Source organism: Ceratotherium simum, chromosome 1 (genome assembly GCF_057802395.1).
Source record: "Ceratotherium simum simum isolate JZ-2026a chromosome 1, ASM5780239v1, whole genome shotgun sequence".
NCBI classification, from domain to species: domain Eukaryota; kingdom Metazoa; phylum Chordata; class Mammalia; order Perissodactyla; family Rhinocerotidae; genus Ceratotherium; species Ceratotherium simum.
Genome location: NC_141900.1, coordinates 61,208,334 through 61,227,411, shown reverse-complemented (window position 1 = coordinate 61,227,411; position 19,078 = coordinate 61,208,334). Strand labels below are relative to the sequence as shown.

Below are 19,078 nucleotides of genomic sequence, written 5' to 3'. Positions count from 1 at the left end.
TGTATGATCAGCTCTTCTTCCAGGTTCCAGGTTGTGGCATCCCAGATCACCTCCTCTTGAGTTAGTCTTGCCCTCTGTGCACAGCCTTCTCACATCAGCCAGGTAGATGGAGTCAATCCACTCAGACCTTCTAATGAAACACTGATTTGTCTCTGTATGACTGGGCTGAGTAAGAAGTTGCAGGATTTCATTCTGGGCTGAAGCAATAGGATCCTTGCTTGCCAAGCCTGGCTGACTGAACACCAAATGAGCCATGACATCAAATGAGGGCTCACTGTCACATCCTGCTTTGAGCTTGTGGAGGCCAAGTGGACCTTCTTTCACGTTGCTCTGGAGGTCACTTCAGGGCCAGGCAACATCCGCGCTCTCTTTTCTCACACTCACTTCTTTTCTGTCTTGAGGATTTTCCCTGCCATCTCCTTCCATCTACAGCATTGCTCCCTGGATCTTCTCAAGGCTGGATCCTTCCTGGCCTTCAGGGCTCAGTTCATGTCATTGAGTCCTTCTCTGATCACTGTGTCTAAAGGAAGCGCCCTTCTTTCTCAGCCCTCACTCTCTCTCTCAACATCATGCTATTTTCCTCTTTAATCATCATATTTATGTATTTAATTATTTATTGTCTGCTTTTCCCGTGAAAATGTAAGCTCACAGAGGACAAGGAGAGTTTTCTTTTTCACCCGCTGCTCTGCGGGGTACCTCCTCCTAGCATGTGCCTGACTCATAGGAGGAGCTCAGTAAATGCTTGTTGAGTGAAAGAAGTAAAGAACCCTCTGGCATTGAGGGTGATGCTCTTGACTCCACTGCCAGGAGCTAGTTTTCATCACCCCAGCCCTGCCAATGACCTTTTCTTATTTACATCTCCCACGTCTCCTAAATAAATCTGAACCTTGTTTAGGGTTTTGTTGCTGTTGTTGCATGGGCTGCATGACTCTGGGCCCCTCTGCTTCTCAGTTTCCCTCATGTTGAATGAAGTTGCTCTTGTCCTTGCGAACACCTTCTTAGTGAAGAAAATCAGAAAGGCAGTTTAGGTTCTCAGTGAAGGGGGTCAGCTGTCACCAAGGAGGATGGATTCTTTGTTGTGCTTTTTTGGGAATATCTTGGTCAAATGGAAGAGTCCCTCAGAAGTTTAAACAGCTAAAACAATATAACCCTGCCCTAGGCAGTATGCTGGGTGTCTAGACACCAGCATTTGAGGCAAATACTAATTCAAAACAACAACAGATGACCAGTAGTGGAGAGGGGTCATTGGGGTGTGGGAGGGCTTTGTGAGATTTATCAAGGCCGTGCAAGACAGATGATTCGGACAAGTTTGCTTGGGTGTATTCTGCAGCTTTCGTGCTCTGTGTGGTCACTGGTCTCTCTGTCCCCTCTAGGTAGAGCCATCAAATGCTCCAGTAGTTCTCTGGCTACAGGGGGGGCCCGGAGGTTCATCCATGTTTGGACTCTTTGTGGAACACGGACCTTATGTTGTCACAAGTAACCTGACCCGTGAGTATTGCTCGGGCTCTATTTTCTTATGGGGAATTCTTTATCTGAACCTTTTATCTGCTTCAGAAATAATTTAGAGTGTACACTGAACCACTAGGGATAGCTTAACAGTTCCAGATTATAAAAACGTAGCTTTCTGGCAATGTCTGTCCAAGGAGGAGGAGGCACCAGGGTGAGTGTCCTGGCTGAGCTGCTTTCTTCCTTGAAATTTGGGTGAAAGGTTCTAAGCTATTTTCTCTCGGTCTGCTGCTGACCCAAGCAATCTGGGCTTACGGAAACAGTTGGTATTTACTACTATTTGGGCGAGCTCTTATGCGTGGGATTAATGGGTGGAATTATATCCCTAATTATTCACACGAACTGAACACTGTGTGGTTCAGTCCTGTAAATGATCAGATATCTTGGAGGCAAGATACCGTGGGCGGGGGCTGGGGTGAAGGAAGGAATGGAGACAGAGCCACATCTGGCTGTAACCCAGGCTTACCTCCATCTCATTTTTCTTTGATGGGGGGAGATTGTTTACTTTCCCTGGGTCAGAATTTGGAGGTGAGCCAGTTTGTGACTTAATCTAAAAGCGTGTATGCCAATTCTGTTGAAATTTTTGTTCTCTTCAGCATTGGGTGGGAGAAAGAGGATTCAGAAGGGTGGGATGTTAAGGGTGATTCATTGGATTGGACAGATGGGTTTATTGTATGGGTGGTTGATGAGTGTTTCTACATGAACCAGTTGCACAGGGTTTTGTTTCCAAACTTCATTTTAGGTGTAGAAACCCTCTAGGTCCAGAAAAGTAAGGGAGAGGAGAGGAGAAGAAAAAGGTACTGGTAAGCAGTGTCAGAGGGGCACTAAGAGTTCATTGACATGGTGAGGACAGGTGGGCACACTGGGCTCCTGACCAGAGCTAGGCCTTAGGTGGAATGTCTTGTTAACAACCTAGTCTCAAACCTCTTCTCTTTTTACTAGTGCGTCTCAGAGACTTTCCTTGGACCACTACATTTTCCATGCTGTACGTTGATAATCCAGTGAGTACCCGATGGCCTGTGAAATGTCAATGTTGGCCTCTCTTGTCTTTTTTCTTTTTAAGTACATTTAAGAAATAGAAAAAAAAGGAAATAGAGATTTCACTTTTTTCTTTTTAAAATAGAATTTAATCTATTAAAAAAAACACTTGAGGTTCAGTTTTTCTAACATGTATCGTTATATCCAAGTTTGGGAATTAATTGCTGCTTCCACTCCTTCTCTCATTTCTAATCTTATGAAATGTCCTGTTCACTGAATTATACCAGTTATACCATCCAGGATAAGGGGTTAGTATCTTTCCACTGATGATTTGGGTTTCTCCATATTCTGAGTTATTATGTAGTATTGGAACTCCTAATCTTTCAAATAGAGTTCTAGATATAAAAAGTCACAATTGGTCTTCACTTATCACAGGGAGCAGAATACTTCATCTCAGAACAAAAAGTGGAATTCTCCTTGGGAAGTTCTTCTGAAACTGAGTCCAATAAACTGCAAAATGGGAGAGTAACTTTAGGGTCAGCTTCTGCAGATTGGGAGTATCTTTGCCCCCTAAATAACTTCTCTAACTTCTCTCACTTCCCAAATGGTTCAAAGAGAAGACAGGTAATAAATAGGGAGGAAAAAAGTCCAATTCTTGCCCCCTCCCCCACCGTGTTTTGTCAACCATCCTCTTTCCTAGTCTGTAATTGTATATATAAATAAAAGTTGAATTAAATGTCCTGTTCCCTTGGGTGAAAAACAGAAACAACAACAAAATGTTTATACCTGGTAGAGGGCGCATTCCTTATACAAATCACTGATGCAAAATGAGTAGTAGCTGCTTCTTTTGAAGCTCAGTTGTCTCTGAACTTCTAGGTACAAGGACATATTAGTTTAAAACTAATCTTTATTTTAAAACCTCTTATGTACTGAAGGTGAAAGGGCTTATGTAGCCATATTTCTCACCAATAAAGAAATGAAAAAACACACACACCACTATCTTTTATCTCCAGCCTAGAGAGTTCCTTCTTGGCAGAACAGGGCAATGTACCCTCCAGGTTTCAGAGAGGAGACAACTTTGGGTCTTTTGATACTGTAACAGGGGCCAGGAAAGGTGAACTCTTCTCCTTAAATCAACGTCTGGCAGGGTCCCCACTGCGGAGTCAGGACAGCTCAGCCACTGACCCTCGGGCAGAGCTTTGTGCTGATAATTTATTTAGGCTTGGAGGAGGCGAGGGGGAAATAGGTGAAATGCAGCATCCTCCCGTGAGGATGGCAAAATGCACATGGGATGATGGCAAAAATCCCAGGTCAGGGGCTTGGCTTTTGGAATACAGTCCATTTCCTTCCAGTGTGGCATTTCTCTGCAGGGCTCCGAGGCACGTGTTTCTCTGTGTTTACACCTGCTTATTTATTTCACCTTCAGGTGGGCACAGGCTTCAGTTTTACTGATGATCCCCAGGGATATGCAGTCAATGAGGATGACGTGGCACGAGATTTATACAGGTAAAAGGCCCTGGCTCCCTCTTGGCCTTCTTCATACCAAATATTTTTCTATCTCAATAGGAAAATTCTTCCAGTAGTAGAAGTACTATTGATTGGTCCTCATAGTCTAATTCCTAAAGACATTTTAAGACTACTTCTACATGAGGAGTACACACACACCCCCTCACACACACACACAGTCTAATTTTCCACTTTGTTACACTGTTACTGATGATTGTGCAAGTGGCCAGCAGAGAAAGTAACAAGGAGAGCTGAAATCTTGACATAATTGTAATTTTGTGAAAATATCCTTTAAGAAACAGTAGAAACAGAAGGAAATTATTGAACCCAAGATTATTTTCAAACCTTTCAACCAGATGCCTGAGAGGTTTCTGCTTGCTTTCCAACATTATATTTAACTTTGCATCTGCCGGGAAGCAACATCTTCTCAGATGTTTGTTTGTTTTCTTTCCCAGAATTCCTCCTTTTGTGGCCTTCTGATGCAATTTTTCACTCTCTTGCTCCTTCATGACTTTTCCAGGCTGAAGGCTCAGCTTGTTAGCTAGTCTCTTCCCTTTTCCCTTCATTTTACAAAGTTATTCTTTTACTAAAAGAAAAAAAGAAATTGAAGGAAAGTGTAAAGTTTAAGCCTGATGAAATGGTACATGTACATATAATTTCTTCCTTTCTTTTTCTTCCTCACATTTGTTATAGCTATTTTTAGTACATTTTTTTTTTTTAAAGAAAGTGATCTTTCTTATTTGGTCACATTTTTCCAGTCTGTAAATTATTGCTTGAGACTAAGTCCTGAATTCTTTCAGGTCACTAGGGTACCACTTTATGCATTATAATAATTTACTAAAAGAACCCTAGTGGCCAGAGAGAGTTAATTAGCTCCTCTACCCTCCACTTCCACCAACACTCATTCTCTTAATTACTTGGTGAGCAAACCCAACCAATCCCCAGAGTGAAAGGGAATCTAATAGGAGTCAGAGTTTTTTGATCTCTGACAAAAGCTTTCCGTTTTATTCTTCTTTCTCTCCACGGCAGATGGCTGGGAGAGAGAGGAAAGACGAACTTCCGGCCTTTCTCTCTTCCCTGCTGATCCAGAAAACAATATGGCTGTTGTCTTCTGCACTTTCATTTACCACATGTCCTTTTATTTTAACACTTCCGTTCAGTTTCCAGGGAGGATGTCTAGGACCCCACCCTTCTGCTTCCAAGTGCAGTGGGTCCTAGGAGCACATTAGCCAGGTCCTCACAGGGGTCCTCCTGCCCTCCCCCTGACTTGCACCCCTCCTCTTTGCCTCCACAGACAGAATGGAGATGGCTATCCTTACAAGTTTTCTCCAGTGCCATGTCTTTCTCATTTAGCACTGACCATGTGCTCTCATCTTACAGATGGGAAGCCTACTCTCCCTACCCTCCCATCCACCTCCTACTCCAACCCTCTTTTGGCTTAAATCCAAACAAGCTCAGTTGTTTAACTGGCAAACACCCTGAGGGCGGAGGTTCTGTCTTAAAGAAATGCATCCATCTCCTCTAAGCCAGAGCATTGCAACGCTGCCATTCCTTTCCTGTCTGTCCTTCCCCTCCCCCAAAGATGGTCACAGCTTCTAGTTGACCCTCCAGTGTGGATATTTACTGCTGACATGTGGTACATCTCCTCTTGCATGACATGTAAAGAGAACCTATTTCAAAGCATCCATTGTTTATAGCTGTTTTAGTTCTTTTTGCTTCAGGCTCTTAGAACTGGAAAATAGCTAATCAAGGGCAGTGGAGAAAACTGATTTCAGCTGTTTCCTTTATAGTTTACTCCGTTTGTTTCCCCTTGTGACTACATGCTTCTCTCCAGCTCTCCAGATGGGGGTGTTGGGAATAGGAAGGTCTCTTTGAAACCTGGAAGCGGGCTACTACAGGTTTAAAGAGTAGATCTTGCTTCTTCTCCCTTTGAAAACCATCTTTCTTTTTTTCTAGAAATCCCATTCCTTTTGACTATTAATAGTGCCTGGCTGTAGGGGGAAGACTCCTAAATTTGATTTGACAGTCACAGTTAGGCTGCTTTTCTTTGTGTTTGGAAATAAAACTTTTTCACTAACAAGGTGTTTAAATTTTTTTTTTTTTTTCTATTTGGAATGTGCTGTTGAACCACAATGCCCTTCTGGTTTAGGGAAAAAAAATAATTTACTAAAGAATAATAAATTTATTAACTTCGATTTAGAGTATACTAGCTGGTGCCACTCTCCTTCTACCACTATTTATCGATTGCCTACCGTGTGCGGGACACCAATTCTGGTGCAGTTGATACATAGTAAACAAGCACCACCCGCCCCCCCTCCTCCTGCTTATAGTCTATGAAGTGCCTGAAGTTATTTTCTCAGCAGCCAAATGGAAATGCTACTATCATTCTATAACATATGTTGGTTTGCATGGGAAACAGTATCGCTAAACAAAGCTTTCTAACAATGTATTCCATCAATTAAATGAGAACATTGCATGATCCATGCAGGGCAGAGATCATGGCTCGACCACACTAGATGTGGAATGAGTGCAGCCACAAAACAAAACTACCGAGATTCCCATTGCTGCGTTTCTTCAGTCAAACTGTCAGTGACTAAAGCTGCACCTTCTTTGGCTTTTGTTGTTATGGAGCTTTTGCTTAGATTATTTGAACCTCGATTCTCCTTAACGTCTTGTAATTTTGGGCTTCTGATTCCATTAGAACTGACCAAAATCCAGTGCTTTCTTCTGCTCTATATAGTACGTTATCATTTCCATCCACCTTCTCTGCCCCGAACCCACTAACTTCTTTTTTAAAAAAATTATCTGAGGACTAATTTTCTCCTAGGCATTCTCCCTTGCAATCTCTGTTTCTTCCTGTTTTCTTTTAATTTACTTTTTTGCTACCAGGTAGCCTTTAACTAAAATTCCACTTATTAGACAAGGCCTTGGCACAGTGTTAGCTCGGTTGCCAAATGGAATTATCTGAAAGAAGCATGCTTCCTGTGCCATATAGTTCTTGTACCTGAATAAATGCATGGAGTGCACACACATGCACACATACACACACTCACGTATATGTATTATGTATTATATATTCTAGCAGTTCTTCTAAAATTTGAAAGTTCACGTGGGCATGATTATAGATTATATATATATATATATATATTTTTTTTTTTTTTGGTGAGGAAGATTGGCCCTGAGCTAACACCTGTTGCCAATCTTTCTCTTTTTGCTTGAGGAAGAGTGGCCCTGAGCTAACATCTCTTGCCAGTCTTCCTCTGTTTTGTATGTGGGATGCCACCACGGCATGGCTTGATGAGTGGTGTGTGGGTCCGCCCCTGGGACCAAACCCGCGAACCCTGGGCCGCTGAAGCGAAGTGCACGAACGTAACAACTATGCCAGCTGGCCAGCCTCTAGATTATATTTTTAAGCAAACCCTCACCATGGAATAAGAATAGTACTTAACTAAAACACAGTTAAATGAGCAAATGGCATATGTAAATCTAACTTAGTAAATTTACCTTTTTCATTCTTCACTTCCATTTAAGAAAGACCTACCAAAGGCTGGCTATTATTAGCTGAATTTTTGTTTTGATCTTACTGTGAAATTAAGACTCTATGACTTCCTCAAATGGGACCTTGCCTTGGAAACTTCAGCAAAAGAATCCTGGCATTTTCAAGCTAGAAGCAACCTGGGAGATGATCTCCTTCAACTAAGATTGCCAGATACAATAGAGAATGCCCAGTAAAATTTCAGTTTCAGATCAACAATGAATAATGTTTTAATCTAAGTATGTCCCATGCAATATTTTGGACATACTTATACTAAAACATTATTCATTGTTGATCTGAAATTCAAATTTAATTGGACATCTTATATTTTTATTTGCTAAATCTGGCAACCCCAACAATTCTCCAACAAACTCTCCGAGGAAATAAGCTTTAGGCTAAAGCATAAGGCTTGATTGAGATTTACTACATTGAATTGTCTATTGCCATTCCAACTAGCAGAAAGAGAGAAAGAGAAGTAGTTTTTAGCCTGGAGTTTGGAGAAGGAAGGGTGGAGAATAAACTCCTATTTTTATCTCCACTCTAAAGCCAGCTTATTTCCAGCACAAACATGGAAACTATATAATGCAGCTTCCCAAATTTAGTTGCTACAAAGATTTTGGTTACTATAAATAATAAATAGAGAAGTACACCAAAACTCTACAGGAGTGTTTAATGGTGGATTTTTATGGAGGCTTTGAAAATTAAGTATAGTCAGGATCATGGTGATTGCAATGACCCACTTTTGCCTCTCTCTAACCCTTGAACTTTCTCCTCCTCTTGGTTTTGCAAGACGTCTTGCCTTTCATCTTCCTGAATGGGATGGTTCCTGGTTTTTAGTCCCTCAGCAGGAGGCTGGAACAAAAACCCTGCCTGACTTCTCAGGCATTGCAATCTGGGTCAAAACACTCGTAGAGCTTCTGAGTTTCACAAGTTTTTGTGTCCTTTTAGAAAGATTTTGGTCAAAGAGAGAATCATTCGATGACCCACTCTTTTCTTGCTTTTTATGGAATCATTTCTTGAGTCTCTTTAAATATATATTTCAGTATAACTCACTGAAGTGGCTGTTGGCATTCTGTAGTAAACGTGATTTTTTTGAGCCTAGAGGCCAGTATACATTTATTTCCATGTCTCTGGCCATTTGGTGGTTTTTCCTTTAGACTATAGTCATTTTACAACTTTTCTGTTGGTCGGTTATTAAAACGCTGAAATTCTGGGAGCACCATTAGAAATGTTCAGGGTTCCCCACAGGGAGAGGTTGGTAAGCAGCTAAGGTTCCTATTACCTCACCACAAACCCTGGTTAATGGGGTCATAAGGTTTGCAGAACTACCTCCAAGAATTGCCAAATAATAGGTGAAAGCGTTGTGTCACTTTGCTCAAGGGTAACCAGAGATTTGGAAACCTGCCCAGAGTGTTGATGTCCACTTGCTCAACTTCTTAGTATCACAAAGTAAGCCCACAAGTATTTTCTAACCATCCACCGAGTATGAAGTGTTATGCACCTGAGACTTTGAAAAAATGCCTGCAGGAGCTTACAGCATAATGGTATCCTATTTCAAATGTGAGACCTATTGTCAAAGGGTTAGATTGGGCAGCATAGCATGAAGCTATTCTGATTCTGTGTGATTTTTATTGTTGTTCTTCTTTTTGCAGTGCACTAATTCAGTTTTTCCAGTTGTTTCCTGAGTATAAAGAGAATGACTTTTATGCCACTGGGGAGGTGAGTTGAAGTCATGTTTTCTTGTGTGCTTCCAACATCATCAGGACTGAAATGTATTATGACACTTGTGGGTTATTCATTCAATATGTACGCGGACACGGACACACACACATTAATGTTAATTCAGCCCATATTCAAAATTCTCCAGTTATCCCCAAAATGTCCTCCATAACATTTTTTTAAAAAATTCAGGGCTCAATAAAGGTTCATCTATCACAGTGGGTTGTCATGTCTCGGCCCAATGCCTTTTTTATTGTTGTTGTCGTTCATGCTGATGATTTTGAAGAGTCTAGGCCAGGTACCCTTTTGAATATCACATTTTCTGACTTTGTCTGATTCTTTTCTCAATGCTTAGATTCAGTGAAAACATTTTGGCAAGAATACGATATAGATGATGTTGTATACTTTCTATTGTGTCACGTCAGGAGGCAAATAATATCTGTCCCATTATTGGTGATGCTAATCTCGGTCACTTGGTCAAGGTGATATCTGCCAAATCTCACTGTTTGAAAGGTACCTTTTTCCTTTTGAATTTAGTAAATAATCTGAGACCAGGTGAACATATATTTCCCCCAAATCTGTCCCCCAGTAGTTTTAGCATCCTTTGATGATTCCTGTCTTAATGAGTTATTTCACTGGGGTTTTTCAAGTGGTGATTTTTCTGATCTGTCTTCTTAGGGATAGCATCTGGTATTCTTCTGTAGAGAAGAGCCTTCACTCCCCTTCTTTATTATTTATTTTAAGAAATATCACTGTGGACTCATGGATTGTTATTTCTGTTTGATGTGTTAACATTTATTACTATCATTATTGGGTTTGACGCTCATGTTGTTCCATATTTGGTCAATGGGAGCCCCTTCAGGCTGACTCCTGTGTCCTTTTGACAGATCCTCATTAGTCTTTGAGCATTTCCTTGCTTTTTGGCACAAATATATGTTCTAGGATTATCTTGTATTTTCCCAGCCCTAGCCCTGGATTCAGTCATTTCTTCAAGGAACTGTGGTTCCTTTTAATGGGGAATGATATTTAAAAACCAAGACCTGAGCACTCAGTGTGCTCGTTGCTACTGGGATGGCATTTCTTTTAGGCTTTATCTGTGAGCAGAGCGAGGAAACAGAATGACTTCATAGTGATACCTATAATTCTAATTCAGCATCACAGGGTTCTTTTTTCCTTTCCCCATTCTGAGTTTTATATCCATTCTCCCACAGTGAGGAATGGAGTTCTCAACAGCATCAACTGGGAACATGAGCATCTTTGCTCTATCCTACAATATGTGCAAAATGGTTTCAGAATTGCTACATCAAGCACCACTACCAACCAGAAACCTCCAAGTTACTTTCAATATTTTTTGCTATAATTATTTATATCCTTAGACTATATTTCACTACAGGTTTAAAATCGAAGTACTATGTTTAAAATTTGTAAGTAATTCTATTTTTTTACCAGAGTGATTATGTTACAATTTAATATACAGGTTCACTTGCATATGTTGGTTTCAATTTTAGAGTTTGCTTTTTTTCATCCTTTTAAATTTAAGGTTATTTAAAAAATACATAGCAGCCAATATTTTGAGAACACAAACATTCTTGGGTGCTAGGAATACAACTGTGAACAAAACAGAAAAATTCCCTGCCTTTATCCATTCTGGAGGTGAACACGGTGATAAATAAGGAAATAAATGTGCGCTATACAGTCAGGCAGTGATAAGTGTCGTGAAAAAGATAAAGCAGATAGAGGGTTAGAGAGTGATGGAGGTGCTATTTTGGATAAGATGGTCAGAGAAAAGCTCTCTGATACGGAGATAATTGAGCAGAGCCCTGAGTGATGTAGTGGAGCGGTGGCTGCAGTATCTAGGAAAAGAGCTTTCCTGGAAGAAGGAAAGCAAATACAAAGACTGAAGTGAGGACAGGCTTGGCACGCTCAAGGAAAAGCACAGAGCCACTGTAGACTGAGCTGAGATGGGAGAGGCAGACAGATCATGTAGGGCCCTGCTGCCCGGAGTAGAGAGATTGGACTTCATTCTAAGCATAATTGGAAAGCGTTGAAGGGTGGAGTGTTCACTGAAAGAGTATTTAGAATCAAATTCAGTTCAATACACATATATTGAGTATCTACTATGTCTGAGGCATTGGACAAGTATTGGAAATTCAATGATTAATAAGACATTGACTCTACCCTAAATGTGAAGGTCTAACCATAATTAAAATACAGAATGAAAAGTACAGTTAGAGAATTAGTTATAATGACAAATAGCACAAGGAGAGTGCAAATAGCTATTTCTCAATGTGGGATCCTCAGGAAAGGCCAAACTGTGGAGACAACAATTAAACTAGATTTTGAAGGATGAACAGGGGTGAATGTAGTCAAGACTCTTGCTTGCAAGTGACAGACACTCTACTGAAAGCAGCTTAAGTAAAACAGGGGATCAATTGATTGGCATCAGGCGTGGCTGGATCTGGGTGCTCAAACATTATCATCAGGATTTTGTCTCTCATTCTTTTTTTTTAAAGATTTTATTTATTCAGTTTTTTCCCCCCAAAGCCCCAGTAGATAGTTGTATGTCATAGGTTCACATCCTTCTAGTTGCTGTACGTGGGACTCGGCCTCACGTTGGATGGAGAAGTGGTGCCTCGGGGCGCTCCCGGGATCCGAACTGGGGCCGCCAGCATCAGAGCGCGTGCACTTAACCGCTAAGCCACGGAGCCGGCCCTCTCATTCTCTTTTGATCTATTCACTTGGCTTTACATTTCACTGGTTTCATTCTCAAGTAAGTTCTTTTCACCTGTGCCCTTGTCCCTCCACCCCACTCCAAAGCTCTAGGTATAGCCTACCAGCTCAACTTCTTTTTCCCAATAATTCCACCCTTATTCTTGAATCTCATATGATCCATTTGGATCCCATACCCATTCTAGAACTAGTAACTGGGGTTCGAGGGGTGGAATATACAGATTGGCCAGAATAGTACCTGAAGTCCACCTCACTGCCGTGGGAGGGGAGAGATCTTAGTGGGGCCCTCACCCTCTGAACCACAAGGCCTGAAAGTGAGAGATGAGTGGTCTCCAGAGGAAGATCTGAGTGATGATGACAGAGGAAGGGCTGGAAGGATGCTGAGCAAGCACAAACCACCGATGTCACTCTAAGGGAGTCAAAGTGAAAAACAGTCTCAGTTTTTCCAAGAAAATGGCAAGTTAATGGAACTAGGAATTTCCTTCTCTTGCACCCACTTTGTTCTTTTTCTAAGCTGTTTGGAAAGGACATTCTGACTACTTAACATATCACACTTAGGTCTTTTTTTAAGCCGGTTATTCAGTCAGAGTTATTTAAGACCTCTACCAATAGTTCCCTGCTATTCCTTGTGTTTTAACCCATTTCAGAGACAGGTTGGGGAAAGGGGCAGGAAGTGATACCCTTGTCATTTTGATAGCAACTCTGGAAAACGCCCAGTCCACCTCCAACAGAAGAGTGATCTGCTGAGTGTATAATTCCTTCTCTTGCAAATAATGTGGCAATGTTATTAACCATGATGGTGAACTTTCAGCAAAGCTGCCAAATTCCAGATGAAAAATTTACTTGTCTATTTCATATCTGCCTGGTGGTTTCATGAACGTAATTTCCGAATGTGTGTAAGAAAGGACAATTTTCTTTTTACATTCTTTGCTGCCAGGATGAATACTTTTAAGGAAACCTGTGCCTTCCAAGTGATGAAGGAAGTTGAGAACGAGGGCAGGCAGGGCCTGGGCACTTGCCAAGCAGCATCATCTTCATACACTACACAGGATACATTAAATCTGGGGGCGCATCTCTTTCTAGAAGGAAGAGCACTAAATAATGAAAGCTTGGTGGTTTTTTATTATTAGAATGTCATGTTTCTCCAGTCTAGTTTATTCCATCTGGTTGTCTTCTGTTTTAAGGGCAGAAGGCAGAAAAGAGAAGCAGAAGGAGTTCTGGATTAATAATCAGGAGACCTGAGATTCATTGCTGGCTTTGCTTCTCTCTAGATGATTCCAAACAAGTTCTTTAACCTCTCTGGGCCTCTGCTTTTCATCTTACAATCAAAGGAGTTGGTTTTTAAATTAGATCACTTCCAGAGATATTTTGCTTTGCTAGACAGTCAGCTGTAGTTACCTAGATGTACTCTTAAAGCATCTGTATACAATTGCAGTTTAGCATTGTACCAACCCATCCTCCCTCTCTCCACCACCAAAAAGAAAAATTGTAATAGATTTTTTAAGAAAGGGAAGTCTTTTCTATTCAGAACTCTTAATTTTCTCACATTCTTAGGGAGGCCAAACAAATAATGCTGCTCAATTTGTAGACTCACCCTTGAAAAATAACTGCATAAACTCAAAAATGATGTTCTACTTTTCAATGCAAATGTACTGGACCTAAATATCCTACACATTTGTGTGCTGTGAATGAAGGTAGCCTGATGCTTGAAGGGTCTGGAGCAGCTGTTCAGCACCCTGACTTGGGTGTAAGGGGGTCTGGAAATAATAACTACCTACTGCAGAGGGTTGTTTTGAGCATTTAATTAGCTAATCCTCCTCAAATATTTAGCAGAGTGACTGACTGTGGTGAGTACCCAACATATGATGACTATTATTACCATGCATGTTGAAAAGCTGGATTAATATATTATGGCTCCAAAGCATGTGGCCTAATGCATGTAGACAAGGGCTAAGAGGTTTAAAAAGCTCACTTGTTTTGGCGATGTGACATTGTCTCCCCTGTTATTTTGAAATCATCTTTCAAAGAAGTAGTTTGCTTCATCTGAAAGATGACGGTGGTGCTTAGAAATTGGTATTAGAAGTTTGGGATAGTAGCAAAATGTGTCAGGACCGACCCCAGGCTCCTCACCATGACCGTGTGGACCACAGCAAGGCCACAGCCAGGCACGGTGTGGGCCTGCAGTCCGTGCGACGGGGAAGGAACCGTTTTGTCTCCTTCCCTTCTTCTCTCCATTTCTGCCCAGAACACCAACTGGAATTAATTTTCTCTAAAGAGAGACAAATGTGTCTGTAAATCACCCTCCTCGAGGCATGAAAAAAATGTACTTCAAAAAGAGAAACAAGCTGTGTTTAATTCACATAATTAACTTTCTTTATAAGTGTTATCCTCCTGAGCCAGTAACTATTAGTGAGATTGCTCTTATACTTGAGGTATAGACACACTTTAGAATCTTCTCGAGTGTACATGGGCCGAGCTAGAAGTTCAAGTAAAACAGCCCTCACTGGAAGGCAGGGAGGTGCCTAGAGGAAGGGGCACTGCCCATTGTTCTCTGAGCATGTGGCTTTCTGTTCACTCCTGGGAAAGATTCAGTGCTTGTGGGTGGTTGTGGCAATGGGTAGGAGCTCTTCCAAAATGGCAGGGAATGTGGTTAAAACTGGGCATCTCTTCTTGATCGGCAGAAAGAGGCCTACTCTCCCTAGAAGCAGTTTTGCAACCACGGTTAATTTGAGGGGTGAATAAAGGCAAAACTTTGGAGTTATTTAAAAATGAGTGAGCTTTATAGGATATTTGATCTTCATCTGCATGAGAAAAGTGCTGCTGGGACCACGGAGTCTGACAACCTTTATTGAAATCATCATGGTCCACTGGGTTCGGGTAGCAGGTTCCCAGTAGTCGAGAGTCATGTTTGTTTAATTTGTTTCATACTATATGAAGCACAGCATTTAATGAATGTTATAGAGTGGCTTCATGCAAGGCTGTTGCTAGATGAAATAAAAATATTGATGATATTCCTCTCCAGGTTCTTTTCATTTTCCTCTCGTGGCCCTTCTCTCCCTGCACTGCATCCCAGGCCCTGAGGACTCTCTTTTCTTCTCCCTATTTTCAAAGGCCGTCCAATGCCCTACCTCCCACCTTCAGCCTTCCTTTCCTTGGCTGTGTTGTGCTCAGGTCCTATTTCTCCATGCTTCCTCCATCCCCATCATGAGTGTTCTCTTTCTGTCCCCCACTCTAACTTATCAGCTCACTGTCCGTTAGACAGGATCTGATCAATTAAACTTACTCTCGAAATACTTGTATTTGAATAGAGGACAGAGCCTAAGCCATAGAAAGATACTTGTAAAGGGGAATTTCAAGCACTGACATATAAGTAGAGGGGCGACATCTAATGTGGGGTGGGAGAACTGTTCTAGCAGTAGGCCTGTACTCATGTTGTGTACGCCTACGCGTTTATCCTCTTAGCCCAGGCTTGTGATCACTGAACTTGGTAGCTAGGAGGGGACCCTCAAGAGTATCTAGTTCACTTGTTATATTTGTAGATTTTTTGAGAGTGGATCATATGACAGGCATGATGCTGAGCACTGTTTCATGCATTACCTTGTTTAATCCTCAGAGCTACCTTATGAAGCTGGCACTGTTAACATCATCCCCATTTTACAGCTGAGATAACTGAGGCTTAGAGAGGTTAAGGAAGCCCTACCGAGGTCACCCAGCCAGGAATGGAACCTAAGCAGCGGGATGCCAGAGCCCAAAGACTGTAGTCAAGGGACTGGCTGAGGATTGTAACCTATTTGGAGCCTGGCTGCTCCCTTGAAACTGCACTGTCTCCAAGACCTGCCTTTTTCCACAGAACAGATCAACGGCTGTAGAAAGGAGTCCAACACCCCTTCCGTATTTTCTGCAGAATCTCTGAGGGTTATCAACCTTATACAAACAGAAAAGAAGTTCCCTAGCTTCTTGGATGTCTCTATCTTTCTGGCCAAGACTTAGTTTTAATCATAAAGACTTGGCTTTGATCATAAAGTTTTATAGAGTTAATGGAAGTTTCAAGTGATATAAGGGCTCAAAGTCCTTGGAATGCAATTATTTCTCAAAGCTTAGAACTTGCTGAATTTTATTAGATAACATTCAAGCTGCTTTAACTCTTGAGCTCACGACAAATGCCTATTTTCAGTTATGTGCATCTGACTTGCCAGTATTTTCTTTTAGAAGTGAAAACGGATTTGTGACTATTTCATAAGTTTAATATTAGAAAAATCAAGGTTTAAGCTGCAATCTGAAGAACTGAATGGGGACATGAGGAAATTTTGCAAATTGGGCCTCAGGCTTTTGAATAGCATTTCTAAGTCGAATCGACACATAATTACTGATTCTTTAGTTGCATGAAAAAGAATATGACTAAATCAGAAGTCATTATAAGCTTTGTCTAAAATGAACTACCATGCTGGATCAAGTGGCATGGTGACGCAAATAGTACCTGATTAGATAAGATGTCTAGTTTAGGGACAGGAAATGCTGAGTTAAATCTATTATGCAATTTTGACTGTCTGAATTCTATCTGTCGTGAGCACGTGAAAGACTTAGTTTGTTGACTGTGGCCCAGTATGTTCATACTCTTTATTTAAAAGGCAAATTAACTGTAGTCACTTTAAACAAAAGGGTTTATTTGTCTGGTTGAGTCACGTGGCTTCAAGCTGGGTTTCTCCAAAAGTGACACTGAGGTCAGAATTTTTTTGGGGGCCGGGGAACTGCATCTTTTTCACCTATGCTTGTCACTGATGGAATTTTTTTTTTAAAGAACCATGTTCTCAATATGAAACAAGAATATGTCATTTGGAAGCAGAACATACTTTGCATAAATTTATGTGACTAAAAGTTGGATACAGATCAAAATGTTTTTCTCATATGTCTATTCCTGTAGATTCTGCTTTTTTTAAAAAGCTCATTTTCAAGAGAAATAGATGTTTAGATAAAGCCATATTCTTGTTGGAAGCCATTTTTTTTTAATTGCAGCAGTGTGGTCTTGAAATTAGATGACGCATGGTCTGGAAATGTCTAGGAAGTTATAGAGATTACCACAACAATGAGGTTCAAGCTTTCCTCATTCATTAATTTTCTGAACTGGCCGTTTTAAGGCCACACCTCTTCTCTCCTCAGAGAAAATAATGGTGCCATGTGAAGTAAGATTCTGCCCGGAGGCTAGATGAAGTCAGGGTAACCCAGCTTAATCCTGTCCTCTTGGCTGCTGCATCCTGTCATACTCCATTCAACTTAGGCTTTTCACCAGTTTTTATGGTTTTCAGTATACTCTCTTCAAGGCAAATCTCCTTATTCCCTCTGATCACCCCCGTCAATGTGGGTGGCTCCACCATAGTCTGCGCTTGGGGACAGCTAGAGGACACGGCACGGTTATGATTCCCTCCAGGAGGGCAGCCCACCTTGGGTCCTTCTGGGGACATGGAGGAGTTCTCACAGCCCCAAAATGAATTCTTCCAAGAGATATGCGTTCCAGCTTGAGTGGCCGGGGGAGTGGGGGCAGAGCAGGGAAAGGGGCATTGAATGACCCTGACCATCCTCAACATGCTATTGCTGAGGTTGACAACTCCCCGTTTTCCACTTGCCAGGCAAAGGTTAGGAACCAGGGCCTGTGGATAGTGGCACTTTCTGTCCAGGTTGAGGTATGTCTCATTTCAAAGGCCATTGCTCATTATCACTATCAGGTTATTATCACTATCACATGGTATCATTATCAGGTTCTGCATGTTTTACCATAAAATGTATACCTAGAAGCAAGGCAGAGAATGAATATAACTGCATCTTTCTTTCTTTCTTTCTTTTTTGTGAGGAAGATTAGCCCTGAGCTAACACCTGTTGCCAATCCTCCTCTTTTTGCTGAGGAAGATATGCCCTGGGCTAACATCCATGCCCATCTTCCTCTACTTTATTTGGGATGCCGCCACAGCATGGCTTGACCAGTGGTGCATCGGTCTGCGCCCGGGATCCGAACCTGCGAACTCCGGGCTGCTGAAGTGGAGCCTGCGAACTTAATTGCTACGCCACGAGGCTGGCCCCTCTTTTTTTGTTTTTTAACTAGACTTTAGTAAGAAATGTAGACGACTGAGAGTAGCTTACACAACAGTAACTGCTAACATATGTGAAATTTCTAAGAGGACATTGTTTCCATTATAGTATTATTCTCTGACATGATTTCTTTTCTTCTAGAAGAGCTGATTGAAGCTTGATTTTAGATATAAAATCTTTTTTCCTCCCTTAAAAGTAGCTGAGTAGCAGGGGTACAGTAAGTCTGCTATGAATGTTGTTGAAACATGTAAGAAGGGAGAGATTCAGACAGAATACACAATTACAAGTTTCTTTAAGTCCAATTTCATTGTGCTTTTACACATCTGGATAATTAACCAAGCATTACATTCTCTCTGGGCTATTTTTACAAGTACAATATGCTCCTAACGTGATTTCCATTAGGCTGTTCCAAATATCATTTAAGAACCCAGAAAGATTGCAGACGAAGATTCAAAACCACTATTCAGCTGGGGTGTCAAGACCCGTTTCTCTCACGGGGGGAATAAAAGATTGAGAGCTGAATTCCGAGATCCTTGTGAAGTAAGAGGAAAACTGGCGGTTTATTGCTTCTTTAAACTCCAGCACATACAGCATATACAAACACACCCTAATATCTCTGATCCTTCTCATCAGAGGTGAGCCCAAAATAATGGTCACCATGAGAAAAATGAGCCATACAAGGACAGTGTCATACAAATTGCAGCTTGGAGCTTCTTTAAGTATTAGAGAGGAATAATGAGAGCAGACTAAAATCCTGATGTGTTGATTGCTACCCTAGTTTGAATTACTGTGTTGGGTTAAATATGTTTATCTGGCTGAGTTCCTCGTCTGAAGGTCACTGCTGAATTCTAAAATAATATGTGTTCACATAGTTGCTGGCCGCGCTTTTCCTCTTTCCTTTTATAATCACTTTGATGCTGTTCCGAGCTTTTATGAGGCCAGGGTCTGCTCCGATGGTAGAAGGTTAGTGTTAATTCACAGACTTCAGGAACTTCACTGGCCAGCTGCTGCCCACATTGGTGA

The 19,078-nt window shown here is 41.4% G+C and overlaps 1 protein-coding gene across 3 annotated transcripts in view; it reads left to right on the top strand.

The window, feature by feature from the left end:
- The window catches only part of CPVL (carboxypeptidase vitellogenic like), a 131,508-nt gene that overhangs the window by 41,491 nt on the left and 70,939 nt on the right, over nt 1–19,078 (top strand). For all 3 annotated transcript variants that reach the window (XM_087429145.1, XM_004418877.3, XM_087429146.1), the window contains exons 4-7: nt 1,374–1,488; nt 2,449–2,507; nt 3,911–3,990; nt 9,178–9,244. In XM_087429145.1, the coding sequence (XP_087285271.1) occupies nt 1,374–1,488; nt 2,449–2,507; nt 3,911–3,990; nt 9,178–9,244 (321 nt within the window). The remainder of the gene's footprint in view (nt 1–1,373; nt 1,489–2,448; nt 2,508–3,910; nt 3,991–9,177; nt 9,245–19,078) is intronic.